General features: G+C 43.4%; 1 protein-coding gene across 4 annotated transcripts in view; it reads left to right on the forward strand.

Annotated features, from left to right (window-relative positions):
* NHSL2 (NHS like 2) overlaps positions 1-16,332 on the forward strand; it is a 522,837-nt gene that overhangs the window by 450,467 nt on the left and 56,038 nt on the right. For all 4 annotated transcript variants that reach the window (XM_069748659.1, XM_069748661.1, XM_069748658.1 and 1 more), the window contains exon 5: positions 9,814-9,999. In XM_069748659.1, coding sequence (XP_069604760.1) covers positions 9,814-9,999 — 186 coding nt within the window. The remainder of the gene's footprint in view (positions 1-9,813; positions 10,000-16,332) is intronic.

Below are 16,332 nucleotides of genomic sequence, written 5' to 3' on the forward strand. Positions count from 1 at the left end.
TGGCTGAAGAGGTTGAACAAGGAAATTACATCACATTTTTTTTTACTAATATATCTTTATTTAGCTTACAAATCCACATGCAAATCCGCACCAAATTCATCAATTCCACTCGGAATTTCAGCGGAATTTTCTGCCAAGACAGACAGAATCCACGCAGAATTATACACAAGCAAATCTGCAACGTGCGCATATAGCCTAAATGGGAGTAAACTCGGGACTACAGAACTGGAGAAGGACAGGGCATTCTGGGTACAAGTAAGCTGAGCAGCAGCACCCAATGTCAGGCAGCAGCTGCAAAAGCAATCAAGATTTTAGGATGTATAAAAAGAGATAAAATCCCGCAATACTAATTGTTACCCCTTTATAAATCACTGGTGAGGCCACATCTAGAATATGGGAGCCAGTTTTGGGCTCCACATTTAAAAAAGGATATTCAGAGATTAGAGTCAGTTCAACGACGTGAAACTAGATACTAGATTATGACAAGGGATGGAGACCAGTTGGGAAAGTTGGGCTTGTTTAGCTTAGAAAAAAAGATGTTTCAGAGGAGATCTAATTCATATTTATAAATATATGTGTGGTCAGTACAAAGGACTTATTCCTTCAAAGGACCATACTGAGGACCAGGGGGCACTCATTACAGGTGGAAGAAAGGAGATTCCTGCAGCTAAACAGGAAAGGGTTTAGATCAGTCAGACTGTGGAGTAGTTAGGTATGGCCAACACTATAACAGCTTTTATACAAGGAAGGATGATTTCCTCAATACACAACATTACGAGTTATAGCTAAATTAGTGACAAATTGAACAGTTGGTGGAGAAAGGTAAAACTTGATGGACCAAGGACTTTTTTCAACCTGTGTAACTATGTAACTGACCAGACTTCCACTTCCACAATAGAGGATCAGATAATATCTAATGAACATATATAAATATATACAAAATTGATACTAGTGGGCTGAGGGCTATATGTATATGTGTGTATATATATATCTATATATCTCTATCTATCTATCTATCTATCTATCTATCTATCTATCTATATATATCATCAATATATTTTCAACAATCTGACCAGAAAACAAACCGTAACAGAGTCCAAGAAGAAACATACCGTATATAATGTCCTTGTCAAACAAAGAATAATCCTTCAGGTCATAAATGGCCAGCCACGTGGCAGTGCAATTAGCACAACAAAACATGTATATGCCTCATAATCATGTTTCTATGGATATGGACTATTAGATAGATAGATAGATAGATAGGTAGATAGATAATATATATATACAGTGGGGCAAAAAAGTATTTAGTCAGTCAGCAATAGTGCAAGTTCCACCACTTAAAAAGATGAGAGGCGTCTGTAATTTACATCATAGGTAGACCTCAACTATGGGAGACAAACTGAGAAAAAAAAATCCAGAAAATCACATTGTCTGTTTTTTTAACAATTTATTTGCATATTATGGTGGAAAATAAGTATTTGGTCAGAAACAAAATTTCATCTCAATACTTTGTAATATATCCTTTGTTGGCAATGACAGAGGTCAAACATTTTCTGTAAGTCTTCACAAGGTTGCCACACACTGTTGTTGGTATGTTGGCCCATTCCTCCATGCAGATCTCCTCTAGAGCAGTGATGTTTTTGGCTTTTTGCTTGGCAACACGGACTTTCAACTCCCTCCAAAGGTTTTCTATAGGGTTGAGATCTGGAGACTGGCTAGGCCACTCCAGGACCTTGAAATGCTTCTTACGAAGCCACTCCTTCGTTGCCCTGGCGGTGTGCTTTGGATCATTGTCATGATGAAAGAACCAGCCACGTTTCATCTTCAATGCCCTTGCTGATGAAAGGAGGTTTGCACTCAAAATCTCACGATACATGGCCCCATTCATTCTTTCATGTACCCGGATCAGTCGTCCTGGCCCCTTTGCAGAGAAACAGCCCCAAAGCATGATGTTTCCACCACCATGCTTTACAGTAGGTATGGTGTTTGATGGATGCAACTCAGTATTCTTTTTCCTCCAAACACGACAAGTTGTGTTTCTACCAAACAGTTCCAGTTTGGTTTCATCAGACCATAGGACATTCTCCCAAAACTCCTCTGGATCATCCAAATGCTCTCTAGCAAACTTCAGACGGGCCCGGACATGTACTGGCTTAAGCAGTGGGACACGTCTGGCACTGCAGGATCTGAGTCCATGGTGGCGTAGTGTGTTACTTATGGTAGGCCTTGTTACATTGGTCCCAGCTCTCTGCAGTTCATTCACTAGGTCCCCCCGCGTGGTTCTGGGATTTTTGCTCACCGTTCTTGTGATCATTCTGACCCCACGGGGTGGGATTTTGCGTGGAGCCCCAGATTGAGGGAGATTATCAGTGGTCTTGTATGTCTTCCATTTTCTAATTATTGCTCCCACTGTTAATTTCTTCACTCCAAGCTGGTTGGCTATTGCAGATTCAGTCTTCCCAGCCTGGTACAGGGCTACAATTTTGTTTCTGGTGTCCTTTGACAGCTCTTTGGTCTTCACCATAGTAGAGTTTGGAGTCAGACTGTTTGAGGGTGTGCACAGGTGTCTTTTTATACTGATAACAAGTTTAAACAGGTGCCATTACTACAGGTAATGAGTGGAGGAAAGAGGAGACTCTTAAAGAAGAAGTTACAGGTCTGTGAGAGCCAGAAATCTTGATTGTTTGTTTCTGACCAAATACTTATTTTCCACCATAATATGCAAATAAATTGTTAAAAAAACAGACAATGTGATTTTCTGGATTTTTTTTTCTCAGTTTGTCTCCCATAGTTGAGGTCTACCTATGATGTAAATTACAGACACCTCTCATCTTTTTAAGTGGTGGAACTTGCACTATTGCTGACTGACTAAATACTTTTTTGCCCCACTGTATATATATATATATATATATATATATATATATATATATAGACCCTATATAGCCTGAACAGTTGTGTACTTAGCTTAATGGGAACTTCTCTGACACATTTCCCTATGTTTTGGTCATTCAGGGTTTTATCAGGGAATTTCTTCAATCAGGACAAGAAAAGGCAACCATAAGCCATACTGCAATGAGGATAACAGCTCACAGGCCCAGACAGGCCCCCACATAGCCCCTATATACAATATGAGTCCCCCCACAGCCCCTACATACATTATGAGTCCTACATAGCTATCTAGATACAATATTAGCCCCACATACAGTTGTGAAAGTGTTCGCCCCTGTCCTAATTTCTTATTCTTTTGCATGTTTGTCACACTTAAATGTTTCAGATCACCAAACAAATGTAAATATTAGACAAAGATAACACAAGTAATCACAAAATACAGTTTATAAATTAGGATTTTTATTTTTAAGGGAAAAGAAATCTAAACCTACAGGGCCCTGTGTGAAAAACTGATTGCCCCCTAATCCTAATAACGGGTTGGGCCGCCCTTAGCAGCAACAACTGCAATCACGTGTTTGCGACAGCTGACAATGAGTCTTTTACGATGCTCTGGAGGAATTTTGGCCACTCATCTTTGCAAAATTGTTGTAATTCAGCCGCATTGGAGGTTTCCGAGCATGAACCACCTTTTTAAGGTCATGCCTCAGCATCTCAATCAGATTAAGCTCCGAGCTTTGACTAGGCCACTCCAAAGTCTTAATTTTGTTTTTCTTAAATCTCATGTGCCATTTATCAGCCCAAGCTTCTAGTTTACATGAATCATCCTGTAATATAAAATTGTCCTCTTCCGTATTGATTACCCTGCAGAGTTTAGTGTCATCTGCAAATATTGAAATTCTGCTCTGAATGCCCCCTACAAGGTCATTAATAAATATATTAAAAAGAAGAGGGCCAAATACTGAACCCTGTGGTACCCCACTGCTAACCGCGACCCAGTCCGAGTGTGCTCCAATAATAACCACCCTTTGTTTCCTATCCCTGAGCCAGCTCTTAACCCACTTACACATATTTTCCCCTATACCCATTATTCTCATTTTATGTATCAACCTTTTGTGTGGCACCGCATCAAAAGCTTTTGAAAAGTCCATATACACTACGTCCACTGGGTTCCCTTGGTCCAGTCCGGAACTTACCTCTCGTAGATCCACTGGGGGTACTTTTGTTCTGTTGCAGTGTAGAATCTCAAAAGCTAATCATATAGTTGGTCTTCCATTGTTGTCAAAATTGGCAAACTTTTTTCTTTTGTTGGAGGTGTTTCAAGTTCACTTTATATACCTTATCAGGATAGAATAGGAACTCACACTGGAGAACTTAAGGTGCATATCATAGAGAGCAGGGAGAAACATACATAACAAGTTACAACACATAACATTAACTATGCACTGATGGAACTGCACCATCTACTGTCAGTTCAATGTAATGCCCCCAACACATGCTATAAGTCTAGTCCACCCGTTCCCTTGCACTAGATTTGCTGCTGATTTTCAACAGGGAAAAAATCAGCAGTCAATCTGCATCACAATCCGCATCCCAACGATGTGGATTTTTTTGTGCAGAAGCACAGCAGATTTCTCTGTCTCACGTGGAAGAGGGAAATCTGCTGCAGACTGCATGAAAATCTGACAAAAGCCGCATAAATTGGTATATGGTTAGTGTTAGAGGGGATGGGGACGGGAAGAAAAACAATAGACACGAACAAAGAAGACCCAGGAAAACATACTCAGAAGGGAGGTAAGAACATTTCTAAAACAATCCACAGTGAGGAGATTGGAACAAAACAAAATCCTCTAAACTGCATGCTCGCAAACGCCAGAAGCCTGACAAACAAGATGGAAGAACTAGAAGCAGAAATATCTACAGGTAACTTTGACATAGTGGGAATAACCGAGACATGGTTAGATGAAAGCTATGACTGGGCAGTTAACTTACAGGGTTACAGTCTGTTTAGAAAGGATCGTAAAAATCGGAGAGGAGGAGGGGTTTGTCTCTATGTAAAGTCTTGTCTAAAGTCCACTTTAAGGGAGGATATTAGCGAAGGAAATGAGGATGTCGAGTCCATATGGGTCGAAATTCATGGAGGGAAAAATGGTAACAAAATTCTCATTGGGGTCTGTTACAAACCCCCAAATATAACAGAAACCATGGAAAGTCTACTTCTAAAGCAGATAGATGAAGCTGCAACCCATAATGAGGTCCTGGTTATGGGGGACTTTAACTACCCGGATATTAGCTGGGAAACAGAAACCTGTGAAACCCATAAAGGCAACAGGTTTCTGCTAATACCAAGAAAAATTATCTTTCACAATTGGTGCAGAATCCAACCAGAGGAGAAGCACTTTTAGACCTAATACTATCTAATAGACCTGACAGAATAACAAATCTGCAGGTGGTCGGGCATCTAGGAAATAGCGACCACAATATTGTACAGTTTCACCTGTCTTTCACTAGGGGGACTTGTCAGGGAGTCACAAAAACACTGAACTTTAGGAAGGCAAAGTTTGACCAGCTTAGAGATGCCCTTAATCTGGTAGACTGGGACAATATCCTCAGAAATAAGAATACAGATAATAAATGGAAAATGTTTAAGAACATCCTAAATAGGCACTGTAAGTGGTTTATACCTTGTGGGAATAAAAGGACTAGAAATAGGAAAAACCCAATGTGGCTAAACAAAGAAGTAAGACAGGCAATTAACAGTAAAAAGAAAGCATTTGCACTACTAAAGCAGGAAGGCACCATTGAAGCTCTAAAAAACTATAGGGAGAAAAATACTTTATCTAAAAAACTAATTAAAGCTGCCAAAAAGGAAACAGAGAAGCACATTGCTAAGGAGAGTAAAACTAATCCCAAACTGTTCTTCAACTATATCAATAGTAAAAGAATAAAAACTGAAAATGTAGGCCCCTTAAAAAATAGTGAGGAAAGAATGGTTGTAGATGACGAGGAAAAAGCTAACATATTAAACACCTTCTTCTCCACGGTATTCACGGTGGAAAATGAAATGCTAGGTGAAATCCCAAGAAACAATGAAAACCCTATATTAAGGGTCACCAATCTAACCCAAGAAGAGGTGCGAAACCGGCTAAATAAGATTAAAATAGATAAATCTCTGGGTCCAGATGGCATACACCCACGAGTACTAAGAGAACTAAGTAATGTAATAGATAAACCATTATTTCTTATTTTTAGGGACTCTATAGCGACAGGGTCTGTTCCGCAGGACTGGCGCATAGCAAATGTGGTGCCAATATTCAAAAAAGGCTCTAAAAGTGAACCTGGAAATTATAGGCCAGTAAGGCTTCTTTCACACTAGCGTCGGAATTTCCCCGTCGCAATGCGTCGAGGAGAGATTCCGACGCTAGCGTTTAACGCATTGCACAATGGAGGCAACGGATGCATTTTTCCGGCGCATCCGCTGCCCCATTGTAAGGTGCGGGGAGGTGGGGGTGGAGTTCCGGCCGCGCATGCGCGGTCGGAAAAAGCGGTCCGTCAGGAGCAAAAAAAAGTTACATGTAGCGTTTTTTGCTCCCGACGGTCCGCCAAAGCACGATGCATCCGTCGCTCGACGGATGCGAAGTGTGTCAATCCGTCGCAAATGCGTCGTCAATACAAGTCTATGGGGAAAAAACGCATCCTGCAAGCACTTTTGCAGGATGCGTTTTTTCTGCAAAACGACGCATTGTGACGGATTGCAGAAAACGCCAGTGTGAAAGTAGCCTAAGTCTAACCTCTATTGTTGGTAAAATATTTGAAGGGTTTCTGAAGGATGTTATTCTGGATTATCTCAATGAGAATAACTGTTTAACTTCATATCAGCATGGGTTTATGAGGAATCGCTCCTGTCAAACCAATCTAATCAGTTTTTATGAAGAGGTAAGCTATAGGCTGGACCACGGTGAGTCATTGGACGTGGTATATCTCGATTTTTCCAAAGCGTTTGATACCGTGCCGCACAAGAGGTTGGTACACAAAATGAGAATGCTTGGTCTGGGGGAAAATGTGTGTAAATGGGTTATTAACTGGCTTAGTGATAGAAAGCAGAGGGTGGTTATATATAGTATAGTCTCTAACTGGGTCGCTGTGACCAGTGGGGTACCCCAGGGGTCGGTATTGGGACCTGTTCTCTTCAACATATTAATGATCTGGTAGAAGGTTTACACAGTAAAATATCAATATTTACAGATGATACAAAACTATGTAAAGCAGTTAATACAAAAGAAGATAGTATTCTGCTACAGATGGATCTGGATAAGTTGGAAACTTGGGCTGAAAGGTGGCAGATGAGGTTTAACAATGATAAATGTAAGGTTATACACATGGGAAGAAGGAATCAATATCACCATTACACACTGAACGGGAAACCACTGGGTAAATCTGACAGGGAGAAGGACTTGGGGATCCTAGTTAATGATAAACTTACCTGGAGCAGCCAGTGCCAGGCAGCAGCTGCCAAGGCAAACAGGATCATGGCGTGCATTAAAAGAGGTCTGGATACACATGATGAGAGCATTATACTGCCTCTGTACAAATCCCTAGTTAGACCGCACATGGAGTACTGTGTCCAGTTTTGGGCACCGGTACTCAGGAAGGATATAATGGAACTAGAGAGAGTACAAAGGAGGGCAACAAAATGAATAAAGGGGATGGGAGTACTACAATACCCAGATAGATTAGCGAAATTAGGATTATTTAGTCTAGAAAAAAGACGACTGAGGGGCGATCTAATAACCATGTATAAGTATATAAGGGGACAATACAAATATCTCGCTGAGGATCTGTTTATAGCAAGGAAGGTGACGGGCACAAGGGGGCATTCTTTGCATCTGGAGGAGAGAAGGTTTTTCCACCAACATAGAAGAGGATTCTTTACTGTTAGGGCGGTGAGAATCTGGAATTGCTTGCCTGAGGAGGTGGTGATGGTGAACTCAGTCGAGGGGTTCAAGAGAGGCCTGGATGTCTTCCTGGAGCAGAACAATATTGTATCATACAATTAGGTTCTGTAGAAGGACGTAGATCTGGGGATTTATTATGATGGAATATAGGCTGAACTGGATGGACAAATGTCTTTTCTCGGCCTTACTAACTATGTTACTATGTATGTGCATCTATATATACTGTAGCACTGCAGCAGCAGAAACACACTAATATTCTGCCCTAGAGGAGTATAGACCATGGGTATATTATACCTAGGCCAGATTATACTCCTCTGGGCTATAATATACCCCTGCTGCTGTAGATCAGATTTTTCATGCTTATGAGAAACATTGAGTGATATACTCCAGAATGGGGCCCCAGACATCACACAGGGGCCCTAGACATCTTAGGCTAGTTTCACATTTGCACACGGCTGTGAACGCTCTTAGTGAAGTCCTGCCCACTGCCATGCCTGCCAGTTAAGCTCCGCCCAGGTACGCATGCGGCCTGCGTACCCTATCTTTATCATTGGGTACGCAGGCCCTGCGGATGTTTGCGTTTGCGTCCGCATGCGTTTTGACGATTCGGTGAACACAAGAAAATCCAACTTGTTGCCTTTGCCTCGGGTTGCAGCACCGTCAAAAGAACGTGGGCGGAGCTTAACCGGTGGGGCGCAGCAGTGGTCAAGGCTTCACTGAGAGCGTACGCATGTGCACGGCTGTACGCAAATGTGAAACTAGCCTTATAGGATTGAGTGATATGCTCAAGAGCAGGGCCCCAGACATCGTAAAGGGGGTCCCAGACAGCGTACAGTGGGTCCCAGATAGTGCACAGGGGGTCATGCGCTCTGTCTATTTCCCCCCCTTGCGCGCTATCTCTTACCCCCTTGCTCACTGTCTCTGCCCCCCTGTGCGCTATCTGGGACCCCCTGTGGGCTGCCTGGGGTCCTGTGGGCTGCCTGGGGCCCTGGGGCTCCTGTGGGCTGCCTGGAGCCCTGTGTGCTGCCTGGGGCCCTGTGTGCTGCCTGGGGTCCCTGTGGACTGCCTGGGATCCTGTGCACTACCTGGGGCCCCGTGCGCTTCCTGTGGCCCCTGTGCTCTGCCTGGGTCCCCGTGCACTGCCTGGGGCCTCTCTGTGCTTCCTGGGGCCCCTGTGCACTGCCTGGAGCCCCTGTGGGCTGCCTGGGGCCCTATGGGCTGCCTGGGGTCTCAGGGCTGCCTGGGGTCCTGTGCACTGCCTGGGGCCCCGTGCACTGCCTGGGGCCTCTCTGTGCTGCCTGGGGCCCCTGTAAACTGCCTGGGGCCTCTCTGTGCTGCCTGGGGCCCTATGGGCTGCCTGGAGTCCCTGTGGGCTGCCTGGGGTCCTGTGTACTGCCTGGGGCCCCGTGCGCTTCCTGTAGCCCGTGTGCTCTGCCTGGGGCCTTGTTTGCTGCCTGGGGCTCCATTATTGATTATATCACTCAATGATTCTCAAAAGGCTGAAAAATCTGATCTACAGCAGTTCGGGTATATTCTGACCTGGAGGGGTATAATCTGGACTAGTCCAATTTGTACCCCGGGGTACAGTTTGGGCTAGGCCAGAATATACCCGGGGTATAATCTGGCCCAGAGGGGTATAAACTGGACTAGTCCAATTTATACCCGGGGTATAGTTTGGGCTAGGCTAGAATATACCCGGGGTATAATCTGGCCTAGGCCACTTTAACCCCGGGTATATTCTGGGCGGGGGGTTAATCTTGTCTGTTACACCTGGGGACAGCACAGTTGCATTTTACTAATAAACAACTTTAATGACTTTTAAGAAACAGACTTATTAACAGACGCACCTCCAGGTGAAGGATGTAATCACTTTACTTACTATACAGGTTTATACTTTCTTTTTTTTTTAACTTATTTTAACAGTGTTGAGTTGGAATATTTAATGTAGTTATTTTTATTATTATCCATGCAGGAGAATTATTTGATAAGCATGCAAGTTCTCACCACTCACTGTTCAACACAGAGACTGCTGTGAACCCAAAGACAACCCTGAGACGGCGAAGGACTATAATTGGCTTCTCTCATCATCAGACCCAAGATCCAGAAGAGCATAAGACATCTGCGGTTTCTGAGTCAACCCCCAAAAAGACGACATCAGGTATGCACCACATCTCCCAGTCCTCCTTATTCCGTTACAGTTTCTTCCTAAAAAAATATCTAGGAATTTAAAAAAAAGTGTTCATGAAATAGTGAGGCTAGACAGTGGTGTAGTTCAACATCATGGATGGTGAATAGACATGAGCGAATAGTTTGAAAAATTTGCCACAATATCTCAATACTGCATGAAAAAACACTTGAACCATCTTTGAGCTCTGTAATGTGAACATAGCCTTAACCCCTCTGTGACCTTAGACGTACTATCCCGTCGAGGTGCCCTGGGCTTATCTGACCCTGGACGGGATAGTACGTCATAGCCGATCGGCCGCGCTCACGGGGGGAGCGCGGCCGATCGCGGCCGGGTGTCAGCTGCTTATCGCAGCTGACATCCGGCACTATGTGCCAGGAGCGGTCACGGACCGCCCCCGGCACATTAACCCCTGGCACACCGCGATCAAAGATGATCGCGATGTGCCGGCGGTGCAGGGAAGCACCGCGCAGGGAGGGGGCTCCCTGCGGGCTTCCCTGAGCCCCCCGCAGCAACGCGATGTGATCGCGTTGCTGCGAGGGTCTCCTCACCTCCCTCCCTGCTCGAGCCCCGGATCCAAGATGGCCGCGGATCCGGGTCCTGCAGGGAGGGAGGTGGCTTCACAGAGCCTGCTCAGAGCAGGCACTGTGAAGGCTGCAGCGCTGCTAGTCAGATCAGTGATCTGACAGAGTGCTGTGCAAACTGTCAGATCACTGATCTGTGATGTCCCCCCCTGGGACAAAGTAAAAAAGTAAAAAAAAAATTTTCCAAATGTGTAAAAAAAATAAAAAAAAATATTCCAAAATAATGAAAAAAAAAATATATATTATTCCCATAAATACATTTCTTCATCTAAATAAAAAAAAAAAACCAATAAAAGTACACATATTTAGTATCGCCGCGTCCGTAACGACCCGACCTATAAAACTGTCCCACTAGTTAACCCCTTCAGTAAACACCGTAAGAAAAAAAAAAAAAAAACGAGGCAAAAAACAACGCTTTATTATCATACCGCCGAACAAAAAGTGGAATAACACGCGATCAAAAGGACAGATATAAATAACCATGGTACCGCTGAAAGCGTCATATTGTCCCGCAAAAAAAGAGCCGCCATGCAGCATCATCAGCAAAAAAATAAAAAAGTTATAGTCCTGAGAATAAAGCGATGCAAAAATAATTATTTTTTCTGCAAAATAGTTTTTATCGTATAAAAGCACCAAACCATAAAAAAATGATATAAATGAGGTATCGCTGTAATCGTACTGACCCGAAGAATAAAACTGATTTATCAATTTTACCAAACGCGGAACGGTATAAACGCCTCCCCCAATAGAAATTCATGAATAGCTGGCTTTTGGTCATTCTTCCTCACAAAAATCGGAATAAAAAGCGATAAAAAAATGTCACGTGCCCAAAAATGTTTTCAATAAAAACGTCAACTCGTCCCGCAAAAAACAAGACCTCACATGACTCTGTGGACCAAAATATGGAAAAATTATAGCTCTCAAAATGTGGTATTGCAAAAAATATTTTTTGCAATAAAAAGGGTCTTTCAGTGTGTGACGGCTGCCAATCATAAAATACGCTAAAAAACTCGCTATAAAAGTAAATCAAACCCCCCTTCATCACCCCCTTAGTTAGGGAAAAATAAAAAAAAATGTATTTATTTCCATTTTCCCATTAGGGCTAGGGTTAGGGCTAGGGTTAGGGCTAGGGCTAGGGTTAGGGTTAGGGCTAGGGTTAGGGCTAGGGTTAGGGTTAGGGCTAGGGTTAGGGCTAGGGTTAGGGCTAGGGTTAGGGTTAGGGCTAGGGTTAGGGCTAGGGTTAGGGCTAGGGTTAGGGTTAGGGTTGGGGCTACAGTTAGGGTTGGGGCTAAAGTTAGGGTTAGGGTTTAGATTACATTTACAGTTGGGAATAGGGTTGGGATTAGGGTTAGGGGTGTGTCAGGGTTAGAGGTGTGGTTAGGGTTACCGTTGGAATTAGGGTTAGGGGTGTGTTTAGATTAGGGTTTCAGTTATAATTGGGGGGTTTCCACTGTTTCGGCACATCAGGGGCTCTCCAAACACGACATGGCGTCCGATCTCAATTCCAGCCAATTCTGCGTTGAAAAAGTAAAACAGTGCTCCTTCCCTTCCGAGCTCTCCTGTGTGCCCAAACAGGGGTTTACCCCAACATATGGGGTATCGGCGTACTCAGGACAAATTGGACAACAACTTTTGTGGACCAATTTCTCCTGTTACCCTTGGGAAAATACAAAACTGGGGGCTAAAAAATAATTTTTGTGGGAAAACAAAAAGATTTTTTATTTTCACGGCTCTGCGTTATAAACTGTAGTGAAACACTTGGGGGTTCAAAGTTCTCACAACACATCTAGATAAGTTCATTGAGGGGTCTAGTTTCCAATATGGGGTCACTTGTGGGGGGTTTCTACTGTTTAGGTACATTAGGGGCTCTGCAAACGCAATGTGACGCCTGCAGACCAATCCATCTAAGTCTGCATTCCAAATGATGCTCCTTCCCTTCCGAGCCCTCCCATGCGCCCAAACGGTGGTTCCCTCCCACATATCGGGTATCAGCGTACTCAGGACAAATTGGACAACAACATTTAGGGTCCAATTTCTCCTGCTAACCTTGGAAAAATACAAAACTGGGGGCTAAAATATAATTTTTGTGGAAAAAAAAATATTTTTTATTTGCATGGCTCTGCGTTATAAACTGTAGTGAAATACTTGGGGGTTCAAAGCTCTCACAACACATCAAGATGAGTTCCTTAGGGGGTCTACTTTCCAAAATGGTGTCACTTGTGGGGGGTTTCTACTGTTTAGGTACATTAGGGGCTCTGCAAACGCAATGTGACGCCTGCAGACCATTCCATCTAAGTCTGCATTCCAAATGGCGCTCCTTCCCTTCCGAACCCTCCCATGCGCCCAAACGGTGGTTCCCCCCCACATATGGGGTATCAGCGTACTCAGGACAAATTGGACAACAACTTTTGGGGTCCAATTTCTCCTGTTACCCTAGGGAAAATACAAAACTGGGGGCTAAAAAATAATTTTTGTGGGAAAAAAATTTTGTTTTATTTTTATGGCTCTGCATTATAAACTTCTGTGAAGCCCTTGGTGGGTCAAAGTGCTCACCACACATCCAGATAAGTTCCTTAGGGGGTCTACTTTCCAAAATGGTGTCACTTGTGGGGGGTTTCAATGTTTAGGCACATCAGTGGCTCTCCAAACGCAACATGGCGTCCCATCTCAATTCCTGTCAATTTTGCATTGAAAAGTCAAACGGCGCTCCTTCCCTTCCGAGCTCTCCCATGCGCCCAAACAGTGGTTTACTGCCACATATGGGGTATCAGCGTACTCGGGACAAATTGGACAACAACTTTTGAGGTCCAATTTCTTCTCTTACCCTTGGAAAAATAAAAAATTGGGGGCAAAAATATAATTTTTGTGAAAAAATATGATTTTTTATTTTTACGGTTCTGCATTATAAACTTCTGTGAAGCACTTGGTGGGTCAAAGTGCTCACCACACCTCTAGATAAGTTCCTTAGGGGGTCTACTTTCCAAAATGGTGTCACTTGTGGGGGGTTTCAATGTTTAGGCACATCAGTGGCTCTCCAAACGCAACATGGCGTCCCATCTCAATTTCTGTCAATTTTGCATTGAAATGTCAAACTGCGCTCCTTCCCTTCCGAGCTCTCCCATGCGCCCAAACAGTGGTTTACTGCCACATATGGGGTATCAGCGTACTCAGGACAAATTGGACAACAACTTTTTGGGTCCAATTTCTCCTGTTACCCTTGGTAAAATAAAACAAATTGGAGCTGAAGTAAATTTTTTGTGTAAAAAAGTTTAATGTTCATTTTTATTTAAACATTCCAAAAATTCCTATTAAACACCTGAAGGGTTAATAAACTTCTTGAATGTGGTTTTGAGCACCTTGAGGGGTGCAGTTTTTAGAATGGTGTCACACTTGGGCATTTTCTATCATATAGACCCCTCAAAATGACTTCAAATGAGACGTGGTCCCTAAAAAAAAATGGTGTTGTAAAAATGAGAAATTGCTGGTCAACTTTTAACCCTTATAACTCCCTAACAAAAAAAAAATTGGTTCCAAAATTATGCTGATGTAAAGGAGACATGTGGGAAATGTTACTTATTAAGTATTTTGTGTGACATATCTCTGTGATTTAATTGCATAAAAATTCAAAGTTTGAAAATTGCGAAATTTTCAAAATTTTCGCCAAATTTCCGTTTTTTTCACAAATAAACGCAGGTACTATCAAAGAAATTTTACCACTATCATGAAGTACAATATGTCACGAGAAAACAATGTCAGAATCACCAGGATCCGTTGAAGCGTTTCGGAGTTATAACCTCATAAAGGGACAGTGGTCAGAATTGTAAAAATTGGCCTGGTCATTAACGTGCAAACCACCCTTGGGGGTAAAGGGGTTAAAGGGAAGGTGCCATCAAAAAAAAAAATTTTTCAGAAATTGTAAAAATGTAAAGAATTAATGATTAGATTTTCTTAAAAAATATTATCATTTGTTTATAATTTAGTAAAATATGAAAAATAATTTGAAAAGTTTTGGAATTTCCACTTTTAAACACTAGGGGGAGCAGCTGCTGAAATTTCAGAAAAACCTAGTGTACAAATAGCTCACATTACAGCACTGCAGTAATTATGGGTGGAGTCTGCTGACGTGTGTGATGTCTCCTCTCCTCTCCTTCTGGGTGCTTGCTAAGGGATTAGAGAGGATGATATTCAGGAACCAAATAAGCAGCCATTTTGTTGGTGACTGCAGAGTATGGCTGCCGTCACACTAGCAGTATTTGGTCAGTATTTTACCTCAGTATTTGTAAGCCAAAACCAGGAGTGGAACAATTAGAGGAAAAGTATAATAGAAACATGTGCACCACGTCTGCATTTATCACCCACTCCTGGTTTTGGCTACAAATACTGAGGTAAAATACTGACCAAATACTGAGCGTGGACGGCAGCCTTAGGCTACTTTCACACTAGCGTTGTTGGCTGTACGTTGCAATGCGTCATTCAGAAGAAAAAACGCATCCTGCGAAGTTGTCTGCAGGATGCGTTTTTTCCCCATTGACTAACATTACCGACGTATTGCCACACGTCACAACTGTCGTGCGACGGTTGCGTCATGTTTTGGTGGACCGCCACAAAAAAAGTTACATGTAACGTTTGTTTGTGCGTCGAGTCCGCCATTTTTGACCGCGCATGCATGGTCGAAACTCTGCCCCATCCTCCCCAGACCTTACAATGGGGCAGCAGAAGCGTCGTAAGACTGCTTCCGCTGCCCACGTCGGACATTTCTTTCACAGCATACATCGGTACGTCGGCCCGACGCACTGCGACGGGCCCGTACCGACGCTAGTGTGAAAGCAGCCTTATACTGACAAGTAGACGGTCACCGAGGATGGCAGGCAGCAAGGATTCTGGGAGGTATGTGGTGGAGGGAGCAGGGTGACAGCAGCACAGAGTATTTCAGGAGAGCAGTGTGCTGGTCTATAGGGGCCCCCTGTTCGGTGCGCGGAGCAGCCAGAGATTGTACATAGGGCGCTGTCTTTTATACACATGGATGGACCGTCTGCTCCACAGAAATCCAGGAAACATTTCTGCGGATTGATGGCCTGTTCTGATCCAGACTTTGCATGCAGACCCCATTCCCCTCCTCAGATCCTGTCTTCTCCATCCTGTCCTGGCAATATGTGAAAGCGAGGCGACAGGCGCAGTCTGGGGTGACGCTGGGAAGGAAATGTAGCCATATAGTAACGATAAAAATGAGACCCCTCTCTTCAGCTGCCTCACCAGCCTTCCCCTGACTACACCTAACTGGAGGTCATGCTGCCCCCTCTATTACCCCAGACCCGCGTGCAGGTGCTCAGCCAGAACCACCATAGAATGGGTCCGCTTTCTGAAGATAATACTGCCATAGTGTTCTCACATAATACCGCCATATAGATCACACATAATACCACCAGTGTTCTCACATACCGCCATATAGATCGCACATAATACCACCAGTGTTCTCACATACCGCCATATAGATCACACATAATACTGCCATAGTGTTCTCACATAATACCGCCATATAGATTACACATAATACCACCAGTGTTCTCACATACCGCCATATCGATCACACATAATACCACCAGTGTTCTCACATACCGCCATATAGATCACACATAATACTGCCAGTGTTTTCACATAATACCGCCATATAGATCACACACAATACCACCATATAATTCTCACAATACTGATCAAGCATAAT

Source organism: Ranitomeya imitator, chromosome 2, assembly GCF_032444005.1.
Source record: "Ranitomeya imitator isolate aRanImi1 chromosome 2, aRanImi1.pri, whole genome shotgun sequence".
NCBI lineage: Eukaryota > Metazoa > Chordata > Amphibia > Anura > Dendrobatidae > Ranitomeya > Ranitomeya imitator.